The sequence below is a fragment of the Ursus arctos genome, unplaced genomic scaffold, assembly GCF_023065955.2.
Source record: "Ursus arctos isolate Adak ecotype North America unplaced genomic scaffold, UrsArc2.0 scaffold_6, whole genome shotgun sequence".
Lineage (NCBI taxonomy): Eukaryota > Metazoa > Chordata > Mammalia > Carnivora > Ursidae > Ursus > Ursus arctos.
Genome location: NW_026623078.1, coordinates 6,417,370 through 6,435,708, shown reverse-complemented (window position 1 = coordinate 6,435,708; position 18,339 = coordinate 6,417,370). Strand labels below are relative to the sequence as shown.

The 18,339-nt window shown below is 38.1% G+C and overlaps 1 protein-coding gene and 1 pseudogene across 1 annotated transcript; one reads left to right on the top strand and one right to left on the bottom strand.

Annotated features, from left to right (window-relative positions):
• Nucleotides 1-10,041: 10,041 nt before the first annotated feature.
• Nucleotides 10,042-10,983, top strand: LOC125283219 (olfactory receptor 4F6-like). Its single transcript, XM_048222913.1, has one exon. It carries the CDS (start codon nucleotides 10,042-10,044, stop codon nucleotides 10,981-10,983), a length of 942 nt encoding a protein of 313 aa, XP_048078870.1.
• A 5,420-nt stretch (nucleotides 10,984-16,403) lies between these two features.
• LOC125283055 (olfactory receptor 4K3-like) lies at nucleotides 16,404-17,307 on the bottom strand (annotated as a pseudogene).
• Nucleotides 17,308-18,339: the final 1,032 nt, after the last annotated feature.

Genomic DNA, 18,339 nt, shown 5'->3' with positions numbered 1-18,339 from the left:
CTAATGATTTTGAACATTTTTTCGTGTCTGTTAGCCATTTGTATGTCCTCATTGGAAAAGTATCTGTTCATAACTTCTGCCCATTTTTTGATTTGTTTATTTGTTTCTCGTGTATCGAGTTTGAGAAGTTCTTTGTAGACCTTGGATACCAGTCCTTTATCTGTAGTGTCATTTGCAAATATATTCTCCCATTCCATGGGCTTCCTCTTAGTTTTTTTGACTGTTTCCTTGGCTGTGCAGAAGCTTTTTATCTTGATGAAGTCCCATAAGTTCATTTTATCTTTTGTTTCTCTTGCCTTTGGAGATGTCATGAAAAATGTTGCTTTGGCCGATGTCGTAGAGGTTGCTGCCTATGTTCTCCTCTAGAATTTTGATGGATTCCTGTCTCACATCGAGGTCTTTCATCCATTTGGAGTTTATTTTTGTGTATGGTGTGAGAGAGTGGTCAAGTTTCATTCTTTTGCATGTAGCTGTCCAATATTCCCAGCACCATTTGTTGAAGAGACTTTCTTTTTTCCACCAGATGTTTTTTCCTGCTTTATCAAAGATTAGTTGCCCAAAGAGCCAAGGGTCCATTTCTGGGTTCTCTATTCTGTTCCATTGGTCTATGTGTCTGTTTTTGTGCCAGTACCATGCTGTCTTTGTGATCACAGTTTTGTAGCACAGCTCGAAATCCGGCATTGTGATGCCCCCAGCTTTGTTTTTCCTTTTCAACACTTTCTTGGCGATTCGGGGCCTTTTCTGTTACCATACAAATTTAAGGACTATTTGTTCCAGTTCTTTGAAAAATATCCTCGGTATTTTGATCAGGATAGCATTGAAAGTGTAGATTGCTCTGTAGCATGGACATTTTAACTATATTAATTCTCCCGATCCATGAGCATGGAATATTTTTCCATCTTTTTATGTCTTCCTCAATGTCTTTCAAGAGTGATTCATAGTTTCTAGAATATAGGTCCTTTACGTCTCTGGTTAAGTTAATTCCAAGGTAACGTATGGTTTTTGGTGCTATTGTAAATGGGATGGATTCCCTAATTTCTCTTTCTTCAGTCTCATTGTTCGTGTATAAAAATGCAATTGATCTGAGCATTGATTTTGTATCCCGCCAAATTACTGAATTGCTCTATAACTTCTAATAGTTTGGGAGTGGATTCTTTTGGGTTTTCCATCTAGAGTATCATGTCATCTGCGAAGAGAGACATTTTGACTTCTTCTTTGCCGATTCGGATACCTTTGATCCGTTTTTGTTGTCTGATTGCTGTTGCAAGGACATCTAGTACTATGTTGAATATAGTGGCGGGAGTGGGCATGCTTGTCGTGTTCCTGATCTTAAGGGAAAGGCTTTCAGCTTTTCCCCATTGAGAATGATATTTGCTGTAGGTTTTTCATAGATGGCTTTTATGAGATTGAGAAATGTAACCTCTATTCCTACACTCTGAAGGGTTTTAATCAGGAAAGGATGCTGTATTTTGTCAAATGCTTTTTCTGTATCAATTGAGAGGATCATATGGTTCCTGAATCTTTTCTTGTTGATATGATGAATCACGTTGAATGATTTGCGAATGTTGAACCACGCTTGCATCCCAGGGATGAATCCCACTTGGTCATGATGGATACTCCTTTTAATGTACTGTTGAATTCTATTAACAAGGATCTTGTTGAGGATTTTGGTGTCCATATTCATTAGGGAAATCGGTCTGTAATTCTCCTTTTTCAAGGGGTCTTTGCCTTGTTTGGGGATCAAGGTAATATTGGCCTCATAGAATGAGTTTGGTAGCTTTCCTTCTGTTTCTATTTTTTGAAATAGCTTTAGGAGAATAGGTATTATTTCTTCTTTGAATGTTTGGTAGAATTCCCCAGGAAAACCATCCGGGCCTGGAGTTTTGTTATTTGGAAGGTTGTTTATCACTGACTCAATCTCTTCATAATTAATTGGCCTGTTTAAGAAAGCAATTTCTTCCGGTTTCAATCTTGGTAGTTTATGGGTTTCCAGGAAGGCCTCCATCTCTTCCAGATTGCTTAGTTTATTGGCATATAGCTGTTGATAAAAGTTTCTAATAATCCTTCCTAATTCATTACTGTTGGTCATGACCTCTCCTTTTCATTCATAATTTTAACAATCTGGGTCCTTTCTCTTTTCTTTTGGATAAGTCTTGCCAGTGGTCTGTCAATCTTATTGATTTTCTCAAAGAACCAGCTTCTAGTCCTGTTGATTTGCTCTACTGTACTTCTGGTTTCTAATTCATTGATTTCTGCTCTCATCTTGGTCAACTGCTTGCTCATGAGTGGATTAGGCCTGTCCCTCTGTTGCTTTTCCAGCTTCTTCAGGTGAGAATATAAAAACTGCATTTTAGATTTTTCTATTCTTTTGAGTGAGGCTTAGATGGCTATGTATTTGCCCCTTAGGACTGCCTTTGCAGTATCCCATAGGTTTTGGACCGTTGTATTTTCATTCTCATTGGTCTCCATAAATTGTTTAAATTGATTTTTGATTTCCTGGTTTATCGAGTCATTCCTGAGCAGGATGGTTCTTAGTCTCCAAGTGTTTGAGTTTCTTCCAAATTTTTCCTTGTGGTTGAGTTCCACTTTCAGAGCGTTGTGGTCTGAGAATATGCAGGGGATAATTCAATCTTTTGGTATCGGCTGAGACCTGTTTTGTGTCCCAAAACATGGTCTATTCTTCAAAATGTTCCATGGGCATTAGAATAGAATGAGTATTCTTTGGTTCTGGGTGTAGTGTTCTATATATATCTATGAGGTCCAACTCGTCGAGTATGGCATTCAAAGCCTTTGATTCTTTGCTTAGTTTTTGCCAGGGTGTTCTGTCTATTTCTGATAGTGTGGTATTGAGGTCACCTACTATTAATGTATTTTTATCTATATGTCTCTTTATTCTGGTTAAGAGTTGGCTTGTGTATCTTGCTGCTACCCTGTTGGGGGCATATACATTTATAATCGTCATATCCACTTGTTGAATACTTCCTTTAAGAATAATATAGTGCCCTTCTGCATCTCTAACTATAGTCTTTAGTTTAAAATCTAATCTATCTGATATGAGAATTGCTACCCCAGCTTTCTTTTGAGGTCCATTTGCGTGAAAAATGGTACTCCATCCCTTTACTGACAGTCTGAGTATATCTTTGGATTCAAAATGAGTCTCTTGTAGACAGCAAATGGATGGGTCATTTCTTTTTATCCAATCTGCAACCCTGTGGCACTTTATGGGAGCATTTAAGCCATTCACATTAGGACTGAATACTGAGAGATATGATTTTAATGATGCCATATTGCCAGTAAAGTCTTTGTTTGTATCAGTTGTGACTTTCTGTTCTGTATCCCTCTTGGGGCCTTTTTACCTTTATAGAACCCCCATTAATATCTCCTGTAGGGCTGGTTTCATCCAGAGCCCAAATTATTGACTGGGACCCAGGCTGTGCGCCCTTGTTTTATAGGGATCTTAGGGATGTGGGCTTCTTCTTTAAAGATTTTATTTGTTTATGTGGCAGAGAGACAACCAGTGAGAGATGGAACACAAGCAGGGGAGTGGGAGAGGAGGAAGCAGCCTCCCAGCAGAGGAGCCCGATGAGGGACTCCTTTCCAGAACGCTGGGATCAAGCCCTGAGCCGAAGACAGGCGCTTAATGACTGCGACACCCAGGCGCCCCGGGATATGGGCTTCTTGATTTTTCAGCCTGCCTTCTGGGGGGGGGGGGGCTGCCACGCCGATACTCAGGCAACCCTGTTTGGGTAGAATCTCCGTGTCCCCTGCAAGGGGGATGGGGATGGGCACGCTGTGAGCTGGTATTTCCAGGCTTTTGTTCTCTGGCGGCTTTCCCTGGTGGTTTGCTCTGCCTCTTCTGAGAGTCAGAGCAGCGGCGGCCGAATCTGAGACTCTGTCTCAGAACAGAGGGATTGCGGACTGTTGTCCGCTGATGTTCTGGCCACTTTAACTCTGTTACTGTTGGTGCTGATCAACCCTGCAGCGTCCCCGGATGTGCGCCCCACACCCCGCGTCCCAGCCCTCACTTCCAGGGCAGGCGCATCTCTGTCCTTTGTGTTTCTAACACCGCCAGCTGCCAGTAGCCCCCGTGTGCTCCCGGATCTCCCGGTCTCAGTCTGGTTCCAGTGAGCACCCCGGAGTTCTGTGAGAAGTCTGGTCGCGCGCGTTCCCCAGCCCAAGGTCTCAGTCTGCTGTCTCGCAGGTGCCGGTCCCCGAGCCCACCTGCTCCCCCGTGCAGGTGGCTACCACTTCCCGGGTGCCCGAATGCGGCGGCTCCCTCCCCCTTCCATTTATCTTCCGATATCTGTGCGCGGTTTCATGGCTCCCCGCTTCGTACCTCAATACTCAGAGCTGGAGATGTTCATTTGTAGAGATCCAGATGTATCTTCCTGTGTCTCAGGCTGATTCCGTGGATGTTCAGGCTGGTATGGTACCTATCCAGCTCGACTCAGGGGACTGGCTGAAAAAGGGGTCCCCTACTCCTCTGCCATCTTAACTCAATTCCGAAATCCAATACTTGTTGACCACCTGCTTTCTGTCAGGTACCACTCTTCACCCCAGATGCCTCAGGGAAGACCCTTTGTGGAGGGAGCTGCCTCTGTAACTACAAGGCATGACAAGATTACCTTCTGACAGTTGTCTCCCTGAATTCTGAAATTACGCAGCTTTTCAGCTGTCTGGTTAGTTTGTTGTTGTTCTTCTTTTTTTTTTTTTTTTTTCAAAAGTTCCTGTGAATTATTTCTTGTAGAAAGTGGTCACTTTTCTGTTCATACAGTTGCTGTTATTCTTTTCTTCATTCTCCAGTTGAGTTTGTAGGTATTCAGAATGGTTTGATAGCTCTCTAGCTGAATTCCTGGGACCAGATGAAAACTAGGTCTTCTGCTCCTCCGCCATCTTGGACTCTCAATCTCCAGGTCTGTTTTTCTGTTTCTCTCTTTTTTTCCTTGTTTTATTCCTTAAATCCACATATGAATGAAATCATGTGGTATTTATCTTTCTCTGACTGATTTGTTTCATGTAGCACTATATCCTCTAGGTCCATCTGTGTTGTTGCAAATGGCAAGACCTCATTCTTTTTAATGGCTTTTTAATGGAATATATATAATTTTCCACTATATATACAGTAGAATATTAACACACACACACACACACACACACACACACACACACACACACACAACACCACATCTTCTTTATTTATCTATGGATGGACACTTAGGTTGCTTCCATTTCTTAGCTATTGTAAATAATGCTACAATATAGATGGGGTGCATGTGTGTTTAAAAATTAATGTTTTCAGTTTCTTTGGGTAAATACCCAGAAGTGGAATTATGTACTGGAAAAGTCAGCTACATCACCTGATCTTGAAAGTAGTTGCTTTACAAAGAAGAGATACTATGGTGCTTAGGACATAATGCGTGTTCACCAGCCCCTGGCACCTCATGGGTGTCTCCTGTGTGCCTGTGTGTGCCCGACTGTTTTGAGATTCATAAATAGATCCCCTTCAGTATACCCCGGATACCCTAGGCACTTTTCAAACTGCTGCTTCTGTGCTGTATCTTTGTTATGCTGGCTCTTTAAGCGCAGGGACTCAGTTTCCTCTAGTCCTTAGGCTCTCTCAGAGCTAAGCCATCTGATTTTTAATTTTTACCTAGAGTTAAGCCCCATTGATTGTAAAAACTAGAGAAGTTAAGCTCCACTGGTTTTCACAGACAGTGTTATGGGGCTCATCATCTCAGTGCAGGTCCCCCGTGCCTGGAGTGCCTGGTGTGGTGTCTGATCCTCTCACTTCTCTGTGCCTGTGATTTTTGTTTGTTGTTAGTGTCCCAGGAGCTTGATTCCAGGCCGCGTCTCTGCCCCTTCCTACCCTTTTCCACTTGGCTTCCTCTCTATGATTAACTGTGGAAAGTCTGTTCTGCCAATCTTCAGGTTATCTTCAGTTAGTTGTGTTAATGTGGTTGTTATCTTGGTGTGTCCATGGGACAAGGAGAGCTCAGGATCCTCCTACTTCACCTTTCCAGAACTCCCCTGGATCTGATCTTCACTTTCATGTTTTCAAAAATCCATGTTTTTTTTTAATTAAATGCCAATTCTTTGTAGAAGGCATCCAAATTTCAGAGATAAGGATTTTAGAAAGTTAAAGTCATGTATAATCAATCACATTTTACTATATTAATTCTAAAAAGCTAGGCATTTGTTCTTAAAGATGTCCTTATGTGCATATACACAGAATCATACTACTGATTCTATTCTGCAAAAATTGAAAGATTTGGTATTAATTTATATTTTGGTTATTTACAATTCTTTGTCATTGCTGTTGTGTACTAGTGCACTGAACATGTAAATATATATCAACACTGGGCAGGTAAGCTGTGGCATTTCCTTTTGGTTATGATAATATGAATTTAGCCCTCTGTTTAGGGTTAGGGGTCTGAGGCACCTCTGTTCTTGTCTATACTTGGACATTTTAAATTCTAATAAATATTTATTTCCACTCTCACCAATCATGCATAAAAATTCCCATCATAAGGACTTCTTTGAGCATGCTAGGATTAATCTTTATGTTTTTCTTTTTCCAGTTTTTTTGGGGGGTTTGTTTTAGCCAATATGTTAAGAAAGAATGATAAAACAAAACAAGACTTTTTTTTTAATTGCATTTTCTTAATGATTGGTGAGGTTGAATATTTTTAGATAAGTTTAATTTTCAATTGTTGTTACTTATTTGTATATTTTTCTATTTTTTAAATTGGAACTCACATTTTAGAGTTAGTGCACTAACATATTTTAGCATAAGTAATCTATACTCTTTATGACAATATTGCCTCTTTTCTCCCATTGAACTGTGTCAGCTGAAGTCAGCTGATAATAAGTCAAGAAATCCTGAATTTTAAAAAATAAGGAAAAGGAGAAGAGTGAACAAAAATCACCCATTTATTTTTATTACTCGGAGAAAATGATTGGTAATTTCCTTTTAGTGCATTATCTCTGAGTCTAAAGCAATTCTGTCTTCACCTTCTATAATTGTGATTATATGGATCATATGTTCTGCATCTCAAATATTTGTTTTTTAAGGCCCACACATTACGTGGTCAAAATATAAAAACACCTGGAAGCTCCTTGTAAGTCACATCCATTGCCATTCCCTTCTGTGATTGTCCTATTTTTCTGTCCAATTCTTATTTATTTTTCCCCATTATTGTCCATATTCTCCATTAAGGGCCCTTGTAACAGAGCCTCCTAGCATCACTCCCATAGTGTTTCTTTTTGGCTACAATACCCGGCTCATGCCATAACCCTCAGGATGCTCATTTCTGCTTGACCTGGCTGCCATCAAGTCTATTCTTGACTACATAGCGTCCCTGGTGATTCCACTAATATATGCAGTGGAGGCTTGTGCCCAGGCTGAAGCCCAGGCATGACTGAAGTGGCAGGGAGAAGTCATGACATAAAAAAAATGGTTGTCAGTGATGTGGGGCCTGGAGAGAGCTTGGTGGTAGCAGTGCAAGGGGGGGGACCCATGGTATTCCATTCACAGGTGGAATAAGCATCAATAATGCTTGGTTGTGAAAAGGAAAAGTAGTTTACAAAATCATATAAGGGAAAAAATTAATATTAGTTGGCTTCCTGTGAAATTGGTATTTGACTATTTTTTGATCTATCAAAGTACCAATTTCATATGGTTCAAACTAATATATATTTTATATATTATATATATATATATGTATATATTATATATATATATATCTCCAGAGATCAACAATCTGTTGCTTTTTTAATTTCTGTTTTTCTAGCTTAATTTAAAAAAAAAATGTTTTCTGTACATTTTCTTGTAAACTGCTCTTTGTAAATAAAGGTTTATTATTTAAATTTTCATAATTTTGTACATATAAGGTTGAATACCTTTCCACTTTGAATATACTATAGATAATTCCTTGTTATTTGAATTTAGGTTACTTCCATTTTTTCCCTTTTTATAAATAATTGTATAACATTTGCCCAGTAGCTAAATATTTTGGCTTATCTGTTGTTTCTACCTTAAGAAAAATTTCTTGTAATATAAGTCTTAGTCCTAAAGCGATTTAAAGATATTTGATATGTATTTTGAAATTGTGTTCTGGAGAAGTTTTATGAATTTGACTGTGAATAATAAAGACTGTTTCCTCATAGCATAACTGATGATATATTATTCATTTATTCTTACATAATAGCAAATCCATATTGTTTTACTTACATTTCTTTGATTGCTAGTGAGTTTGACTATTCTTCATATGTTGACTATTTAGATTTCTTATTCCGTCCAAGTTTTTATGTGTTTGTTCATTCAAAATTTGGTTCATCATTATATTTAATAACTATTTTCCCACATTTGTCTTTTTTTCTAAAAATAGTATGTAGAAGATTACATTTTTTAACCTGAAGGTGTCCATTTTTTTCCGCATGATTTACACATGAGGGGATATGCTTAGATTTTTCTCACACAAAGGATTATGTAAAAATAAGCCTATATTTCTTCTATTTTTCCATTTCTTTTATTATTTAAATATTCATTAAAATGCATTTGATATACTGTTGTAAGGTCAGGAATTTACTTCTACCAAGTTTGGTTAGTTATGTCAACACCATTTATTGATAAATTTATCCTTTCTGTAGTGATTTGATATGATCTTTCGATAGACTCGTAATAGATCTCTCTCTTCCCTCTGGATTACTCTGTTGCATTCTTTACTTTGCAGCTACTGTCAACTCTTCAAGGTACTAATATTATTTCACTGTTCTACTTCAGTGGCTTTCTATCACTTCTAAGATATTGACCAAATTCTTTATACAGAGTAGAGGACTCTACCTTGATCAGACCCTTGCTGATCTTTTATTTATTCCAAATTGTTCTGTTTCTTCATTCTTAAGAGTATTTCCCATGTTTTTCTTCTCGGTAGATCACTCTTCCTACTCTTCCTCACTTATTTAACTCCTACTCATCATTTAGATCTTAGCACAAATGTCTTCTTCCAGATCACAGCAGATGGCACTGCTATGAGCTCTTATAATTCTCATACCCTTTGTTCTTTTCTTCAAATAACTTATTACCATTATAATCATATAGTTATGTCATTAGTTATTTAATGCCTAGCTTCACGACTAGACTACAGACTACATAAAGACAGGGCATTTATTTGTCATGAGCATGCTATAAAGGCGCACACATGAGTTGTGTCTCTCCACAATGTCAGCTTTATTCAGTCATAAAGCAAAATTAAATCACAATTATAAAGCAGGTTCAGGATTCCAAACTCAATGACATTTCACCATGCGATTAAACTTGGCTTCTTACACAGCACACAGAGCAGGACAGAAGACAAGCCACACAACAAACAAGATAACAGAAGGGTGTAGGAAGTTAACGAACCAAACGCAAAGTCATTCTGTGGGTGCACAATTGAGTTAAGACCTCCCTCTCCTCTGGGTCAACTCTGGCCACTTACTGCTTCAAGTTCAAGCAGTGAAGGATCTCCATTCTGTTCAGAGATCAGTCGGGCAGAGCGTTTCATGGCAGTTGCCTTTTCTTAAGTGGTCAGACATAGTGGGGTCAGGTCTGAAGAGTCTGACAGCTTATTGCCAAGATCCTTCAGTTTTTAAAGGGATTTAATCAGTTTGGGGTCTCTGCAGACCTCCTCTGGTTTTGCTCCTTATCAGTTCTGGGGTGTCAGCTGACATTGGTCCTGGCGATATCTCCTAGCTACAGTCCCTTAACTGCTTGCATCATTGCTTGACACATGCTCCTTCTTGACATGAGGGACTCTGTACAATAGTATTCCCCAGAATGTGGCACAGTGCCAAGTATGTAGGTCTTCATGATAGCTGCTTAATCAACATTTATTGAATGAATAAACTTTCTATGACTTTTTCAAGGGACTTTTGTGACAAGAGTGAAGTTTTTTCTTTAGTGTCAGAATTTGAAACTCAATGACATCTGTTTCTTTCAATAGCTCTGGTGCATCCCTTTATAATTATTTTTATTTGTCCCTTTCAGGTAACACAAAGTCAATGAATAAATCAAATTACTCTTCAGTGTCTGAATTTGTGTTGCTGGGACTTTCTACCTCTAGACCAGTGCAGCATTTTCTCCTTGCCTTCTCTACAGTGTTTTATGTAACAATTGTTGTGGGAAACTTCCTTGTTGTGTTTGTAGTGACCTTTGACCCTTACTTACGTTCTCCCATGTACTTCCTTTTAGCTAATCTCTCATTCATTGATTTGTGTTTTTCTACCTTGATAGTACCTAAGATGATTCATGACCTGTACTCTGGGGACAAAACCATATCCTTTCAGGGATGTGTCATCCAGATATTCGCCCTTCATGTCCTGGGTGGATCAGAGATGGTGCTGCTTGTTGCCATGGCCCTGGACCGATATGTGGCCATATGTAAGCCCCTCCACTACCTGACTATCATGAGCCCACAGATGTGCATTTTACTTCTGTCTGGTGCTTGGGCTATTGGCTTCATTCATTCGGTGGCCCAGTTAGCTTTTGTTGGCCACTTGCCTTTTTGTGGTCCTAATGAGACAGATAGCTTTTACTGTGACCTTCCTTGGTTTATCAGACTTGCCTGCACAGACACCTACAGAATGGAATTCATGGTTACTGCCAACAGTGGGTTCATTTCCATGGGCACCTTCTTCTTATTACTTATGTCCTATATCTTCATCCTAGTCAGTCTGTGGAAACGTTCCATATGTGGTGGTTTGTCTAAGGCCTTTTCTACTCTGTCAGCTCACATCACCATGGTGGTTTTGTTCTTTGGACCATGCATCTTTGTTTATGTGTGGCCATTTCCCACCGTGTCAGTGGATAAATTTCTTGCCATTTTGGACTTTATGATTACACCCATTCTGAATCCTGTTATCTACACACTGAGGAACAAGGACATGAAGATGGCAATGAAGAGGCTGCGTAGTCAACTCCCGAGTTTGAGAATGATCTCCTAAATAACTCACAGGAGCACAAATTACTCTTTGCATTTTCAAACAACTTCAACTAATACAGATTCTTAAATAACTATACAAAATTTGAGGCTGTTTTTTTCTAAACTCACCATTTTTTAATATTCAGAATAGATCACTAATTATGAAAGTATATGGAACTATCAGTTAATTCTCTATTTAACAAGTTGTTTGACAACTGAATTAAAGTCCCAAGAAAAGTTTATGGGAAGTTGATAAAAAAGCACAGATTATAGACTTAGAATCTGCTGAAAGTATGACCTCAGACATTAATTAGACTGTCTGGATTCAAACTGATCAATTTAGAGCTAATATATAGAAACTTTTTAGGGAACTATGAAATATACAGCTTTCCTTCAATTTAAACCCGGGATATGAATAATTCAATTTTATTTTTTCTGAAAGAAAAAATATATGAGAGATGATTTAAACTCTGGAGGAAAAAGGAACAAAGAGGGAGAGTGAGGTAGATAGAAGTAATAAGGAAAGATTGAAATACATAGGTGGGAAAACAAGAAGGAGAGCCTCAGAGATAGCATGTTTCATGTATTTGGCCTATGTCTATTACTCTCACCCTTGCTTACCTCAATTCCATGGACTGAAGCCACCTTCAGTTGGCCTAGGGCAGGGAAATTATATATATATATATATATACACACACACACACGTATATATGTATATACACACATGCATACATATATAATCTTTATTATACATATCTAATATTTATATTATACAGATTTACATATCTTATTGCACAATTTTTGAACTTCTGACTTAATGTCTATGACTCAATAAGCAGATATTCTTTAAATGTCAAATAGATACTAATCTGATCTTTTCATGATTGATATCATTATTGAGCAATTACTTTGTCCACATTGTTTGTTGACAGTTTTTCCTCTAGTAACAGGTCTTGTATAACTCTTTTCTTAAGCTCAAGCTATGGGTCTCAAGTATATGTGTGTGCGCGCGTGTGTGTGCAGAATCTGTAGAAATTGCTAAACTAATTTAATGTATGTTTTGGTTTGATAACAAGAAAACCAAGCCAAATTCACTGCTAGACTATGAAAGGACTCTACATCCTGAGTATTTGCAATTCTTTCTGGTTATACAATCAGTAATATTTTACATTTTTCCTGTATTGTTGCTTAATATTTATGTTTGCAATGGATTCTTACTGGGTACATTAAATTGAAAAGGACAAACATTAAGATAGATTTCTGAGTGAGGAATCTGCCATATTCTTGAGGCTAGTAGAAAAAGGGAGAAGACTAAAGTTCTAAGCTCAAAAATTCTGAAGGACAGGGCACCTGGCTGGCTCAGCTGCAGAGCCTGTGACCCTTGATCTCAGGATTGAGTTTGAGCCCCACATTTGGGTATAGAGATCCCTTAAAAATAAAAAATCTTAAAAATTCTGAAGGGCAAAACTGAATCACCTAAAATCTTTCAGATTGAGAAGCAAGAGATCCATTAGAATCATAATTAAAATTTGGAAGGGATATATCCAAGGAGGAGGTGTAAACCAGATGTATACTAAGTCTTTTAAAAACTACAATCCGATTCAAAGAAGCTCAGTACTTGATTGGAGTGAGGTGATTACCCTTTAACTTTTTATGCCTGATAGACGAAACAGTAAGGAGTTTCTGGAGGAATATATAATGTCAAATCTATAAGATTTTTTATACACAATGCCTAAAACACATAAAATAGGAACATGCAAAGAAGCAGGGATATATGCCTCATAATTAAGGGGAAAATAGTTAAAAGAAGAACACAGAGGGCTCAATTGTTAAAATTAGTAGAGTATAAAATCACTATTTTAAAGAAGAACTTAAAGAGTTGAAAAAAATTGAGAAAACAATAAAAATTTTAACAGAGAAATGGAATATCTAAGGAAGACCCAAATGATATTTTAGAACTGAAAAAGCAACATAAAGCTATGAATTTAAGTGGGCTCACAAACAGTGAACACAGAAGAATCAGTGGACTCAAAAACAAGTCAACAGATAGCATCCAGACTGAGGTACAGAGATATAAAAGACACAAAAAAACTAAGAACATATACACACACGCACACATAGAAATAATAATTATTGTAAATAAGGTTCATGTTTCAGGTGCTCTATTTGGGGATGTTACAAAGTACACAAGACCATGTTGCTTTTAAAAAACAGTATGAAATTGGAGCCTACTCCTCGGCCTGGCCCTTGGCCCTTGGAGCCCATTGCCACCGCCTGTCTTGAGGGCCAGGGCCCGCGTGCTCGCCTGCAGCACTGGGTGGGGCAGCAACTGCTGGAGGCCAGCGTGGGGAGGATCAAGGTCTCCCAGGCAGCAGCAGAGCTGGAGCAGTATCGCATGCAGAATGCCTGCAAGGATGCCCTGCTGGTAAGTGTTCCAGCTGGAAGCAATGCCTTCCGAGAGCCCAGATCCTGTGCCTTATTCTAAAGGCTGTAGAGGAGAAGTTTGCTGAGGAACGCTTTTCAGTGCAAAGCGATGAATGCCTTCAAGTCTCAAGAAAACGCTTTTCTCCAGCCAAATGACTTTCATATATTTTAGACCTTTCCTGTGGCTTTGGTCCTGTAGTCAAAATTCTACGGAAATTGATGAGTTTGTACTCAGATAAGGAAACTGGATGAAGGAGTACACTTTAAATAATAATGGCCTGATTCTTTTGGTAAAGTGTTTTATATTTAAGATCAACAAAAGTTTGGGGCACCTGGTGGCTCAGTCTGTTAAGTGTTTGACTCTTGATCTCAGCTCAGGTCTTGATTTCAGGGTGGTGAGTTCGAGCCCCATGTGTACAAGTAGTCATGAGATTCTTTAAGAAAAAAAAAATGATACCGCCTAATACACCCCTTTCATAAAGGAATTACTAGTGTTTTTATACCCAGAATATTATGTTTGTTTTATTTACTGGATGTTTCCATTTTGGGAAGGAAACATTTTTGTCTGTTAAAAAGTTGAATATTTGTAATTTGTTGTTCCTAAAGTTTTTATACCCTAACAAAACTTGTTCTTTTTTCATGAATTTACAGTTTCTAAATGAAGACAAGCAAGTACAAAACTGGGGGAAGAATAGGCTTTATTAATCAAATCATGTCTTGATTTTTTTTTAAATGAGAAGATTGTTTTATTTGTAACACTAAGGGAGCTGCGTCTTAGCAAACTTGTTTGGAAAGATTCATGTTGTGTTGGGTATTAGATTACCTCATCCTGTGTACAAAGCAGACTTGTCTCTGTCTTCTTAAGTTCCTCTACTTTACAGTTGTGGTTATACTTAAAAAAAAATACTACATTATTTCATGTCTTTAAAAAAATGTTTTAATGTGGGGCGCCTGGGTGGTACAGCGGTTAAGCGTCTGCCCTCGGCTCACGGCGTGATCCCAGCGTTATGGGATTGAGCCACACATCAGGCTCCTCCGCTATGAGCCTGTTTCTTCCTCTCCCACTCCCCCTGCTTGTGTTCCCTCTCTCGCTGGCTGTCTCTATCTCTGTCAAATAAATAAATAAAATCTTAAAAAATAAAAATAAAATAAATAAATAAATGTTTTAATGTGACCATCAAAACATGCAAATGATTAAACACAAAGTAATGTGAAAATATGACAACCTAAATGAATTCTTAATGTCACAAGTGTTTTACTTTGATGATGTGCCTTTGATTTTATTTGGGACACTTTGGAAAGGATGTTTTGTGTTTGTAATAATCTTTGATGAGCTTGGAAATAAAATTTCTCCTTAATTCATCACTTAAAAACAGTAACAGGAACTTTGAAGTATGTCTGGTCCAGGGATTTCAGATAAGGAGATGTAAATTTGCATACCTTTTTGAGGCATACAGTGGGAAGAATTCTTAAGAAAGTTATTGATGTGGGGCCTCCAGGGCATGGGCAAGAAAGAATTCTTGAGACGTTTTGGTGCAAAAAGGTGCTTTGGGGATGTGAGGGTGATCTGGCTGCGACATCTGTCACCCCATTGATCTCCAGGGTTGATTCAGCTGATCTGGCTGGCTAGGCGGGTGTCCCCTTCCTCCCTCACTGCTCCATGTGCAACCCTCCCAAAGCTGTGCACTCGGGTGAAGAGGACGACCTTCCCTGATAGAGGAGAACCATTCTTCAGTCAAGTGTATAGGAGTAGCTGCGCTCCCCTGCTAGAACCTCCAAACAAGCTCTCAAAATGTGCTTTTGTTACAGCACGGGGATAGGACCCATCGGCAGAAAGGGCTGCACTTCTGCTGTGTGAAGCTGGTGGTTATATGCTTGGTGTTCAAGGCAGAGGGAACATGCAAGGAGTGTTAGATCACAAATGTTTTCTTCAAATTTCTACTCCTAAACTACTTTTGCGAGACTTCTATGGTGTTTTACAGTAATTTTAACTATTGGTGAGATGTACAGGCAGTCATGAGACCTTTTAAAACTGAAGCAACTGGCACATATTTGATCCTTATTGGAGCTATGCAAGCTTCAGATCAGCCTTCTGGGCTAAAGCTGAACATTCTGCTTCCATTCCTCTTCAGTTATGTTGTATGTAGTAATAACGAACAGTTCACAAACTTTGTATATAATCCAGTTGCTTACAGGCCATCTGAACACTGAAGTGAATTAAATGGATAATTTACTCTAAAATCAGACTTTTGGGCCTCACTTTCAGAAAACTTTTCCCTACTTTTATCTGAAAAAAGATAATGAACTTTCTAACCCATTTACAAATAGAAAGAAGTAAAATCCCCAAAGGCCGTTAGTATATCCATGTTTGTATTTAATTTAGCACATGTTCTGAAGGTAATTACACTGTTTCACAAATGACTAAAATATGAGGTTGAGGGGACAATACTCTCATCAGATTATAACTATGATTCATTTCTTTTCTGAGTATGATAGGGAATACTTAATTATTATCTTTACAGCTGTCTCTCCAGATAAGGTAGCTAAAATATCAACTGAGAGACTAAGTATCCATTTATAAATATAAAGAGCAACATTCAATACACTGACCTATTGACCAAAATTTAGAGATCTATGTGAAATGCTTTGCTCAAAGAAATGCTTAGCATAATAGAAAACTTTAAGATAAGGTGTTGAAGTAGCAGCACTAATACTAGTAAGTAACATTAACTTGTTATTAATTTTAAGTCATTCTTGAGCACAACCAAAATCATAGTCGTAGAGATTTGCCAAATTTTCCAGACAGGAAATCATTTTGCATTCCATGATCAACAAATGATTATGGAATATGATAGAATTGGCATAAAAGTTTTACTAGAGATACACATGATTACCATATGTGAATTGGGGAATGCTTCCCAGTCCCAAGCAACAGGACAGGCATGGCTAATTTAGACATCCTACGGTGGACATTCTGATACTGTGAGACCCTGAAATACAGAAATCCATATGCCGACATCATAGTCTCTTAATGGCATTTTTAATTTCTTTGTTCCTTAGAGTATAAATGGCTGGATTTAGGAGAGATGTGATGACAGCATAAAATACAGCAAGAAACTTGTCCACCCAGGTGATGCTGAGTGGCCACGGGTAGATAAAGATGCAAGGCCTGAAGATACACTACCACTGTAATGTGGGCAGTGCAGGTGGAGAGAGCCTTGGATGCCCCATCCTTAGAGTGAAGGCAGATGGAAAGCAGAATATAAGAGTAAGAGATTAGCAAAAGAATGAAGCAGATGGTTGCCAGTACCCCACTGTCAGCATTTATCCACATTTCTAAAACAGAGGTGTCTATGCAGGCCAACTTGATCACCAATGGAATATCACAGAAAAAGCTATCCAATTCCCTTGGTCTACAGAAGGGCAGCCTTATAATCATGGCTAGTTGGCTTATTGAATGCACAAACCCAATGATCCATGATGTCATCACTAACCCAATGCACATTTGCCTGTTCATGATGCTGAAGTAGTGAAGTGGCTTGCAGATGGCCACGTAACTGTCATAGGCCATTGACACAAGTAGCACCATCTCACCCCCTCCAAAGAAATGTCCAAAGAAAATCTGACACATGCAGCCTTCAAAAGAGATGGTCTTGTTTTCCTTGAGAAAGTCTGTGATCATTTTAGGGGTAGTGACTGAGGAAAGGCAGAAATCAGTGAATGAAAGATTGGCTAACAGGAAGTACATGGGGGAGTGGAGATGAAGGTCAGCAATAATTAGGAGCACAATGCAGATGTTGCCTAAAATGGTGATCAAATAAAGTGAAGAAAATATCACTAGTAGGAAGGCCTGGAGCTCCCATGAACTACAAAGCCCCAAAATAACAAATTCAGACACCACAGGCTGGTTTACTTCTTCCATTTAGTCCAGTTTGTTCTAAATTTATCTGAAGAAAAGACAGGCAATTAGATTTTCTGAATAAACAGTATATGAATCAGGAAGATTTCTTCTCCATTGCTGATGAAAGTGTATACTAATATAATCAGTCTAGAAAAATCTTGGCCTTATCTTGTAAAGCTCAATATTCACAAATTCTGTGGTTCATCAGTTTCACTCCCAATTCCATACCCAAGATAAACTCTTATGTATGTACATAAAGAGAAATATAATAATCCCCATAAACAAGACAATGGAATGTTATTCAGAACCATAAAAATTACAATTATAAAATGATATAGATATATCTTAGACATAGTAATGAAGGAAAAGGAGTCCAAAATGGATCCACTCAGTACAATTTTTATAAAATGAAAAGCAATAGAAAAATAACAGTATACATTGCAGGAACTCAGATAAGTGATAAAACTATATGCAGAAAGAGAAGATGTACAATGTAAATAACCTCAAGTAAGGGGAGGCGAAAGGTCATCATAGAGATGAGCACATAAGCAGTGTATGTTATTAACAACTGTTTAGATCTTGTATTAGATCTTTGGGTCATGTTTTTATCAGCATAATTTTATCATTAAATAAATAAGCAAAGAAACACAAAATGGGCTTGCAAAAATAGTGAGACTATGTTATGAATCAAGAATTATGATCAATTTGGTGTGCCTGGCTGGCTCAGTCAGTAGAGTATGCAACTCCTGACCTTGGGTTTATAAGTTCAAGCCCCACGGTGGGTATAGAAATTACTTTAAAATCTTTTTTTTAAAAAAAGAATTACGATCACTTCAATACTATAGACCTGAGGTAAAATAATATTTTTTAAAATGATATTTTATTGTGTAAGGCATGTATGTTAGAAAAATAGTTTCTATTTATAAATTGGAAAAACGGAGACAATGTTTAACACATTATTGAAGGTTAATTTTTTTAATGAATAAATAGATGAATAAGTTTTTGAAAAGAGATAGTAATACTATTTTTGACAAAAGACAAAACTTTTTGACT

Excerpts from the sequence above, each read along its gene's own strand:
- LOC125283219 (XM_048222913.1), top strand. The coding sequence starts at position 10,042 with ATGAATAAATCAAATTACTCTTCAGTGTCTGAATTTGTGTTGCTGGGA.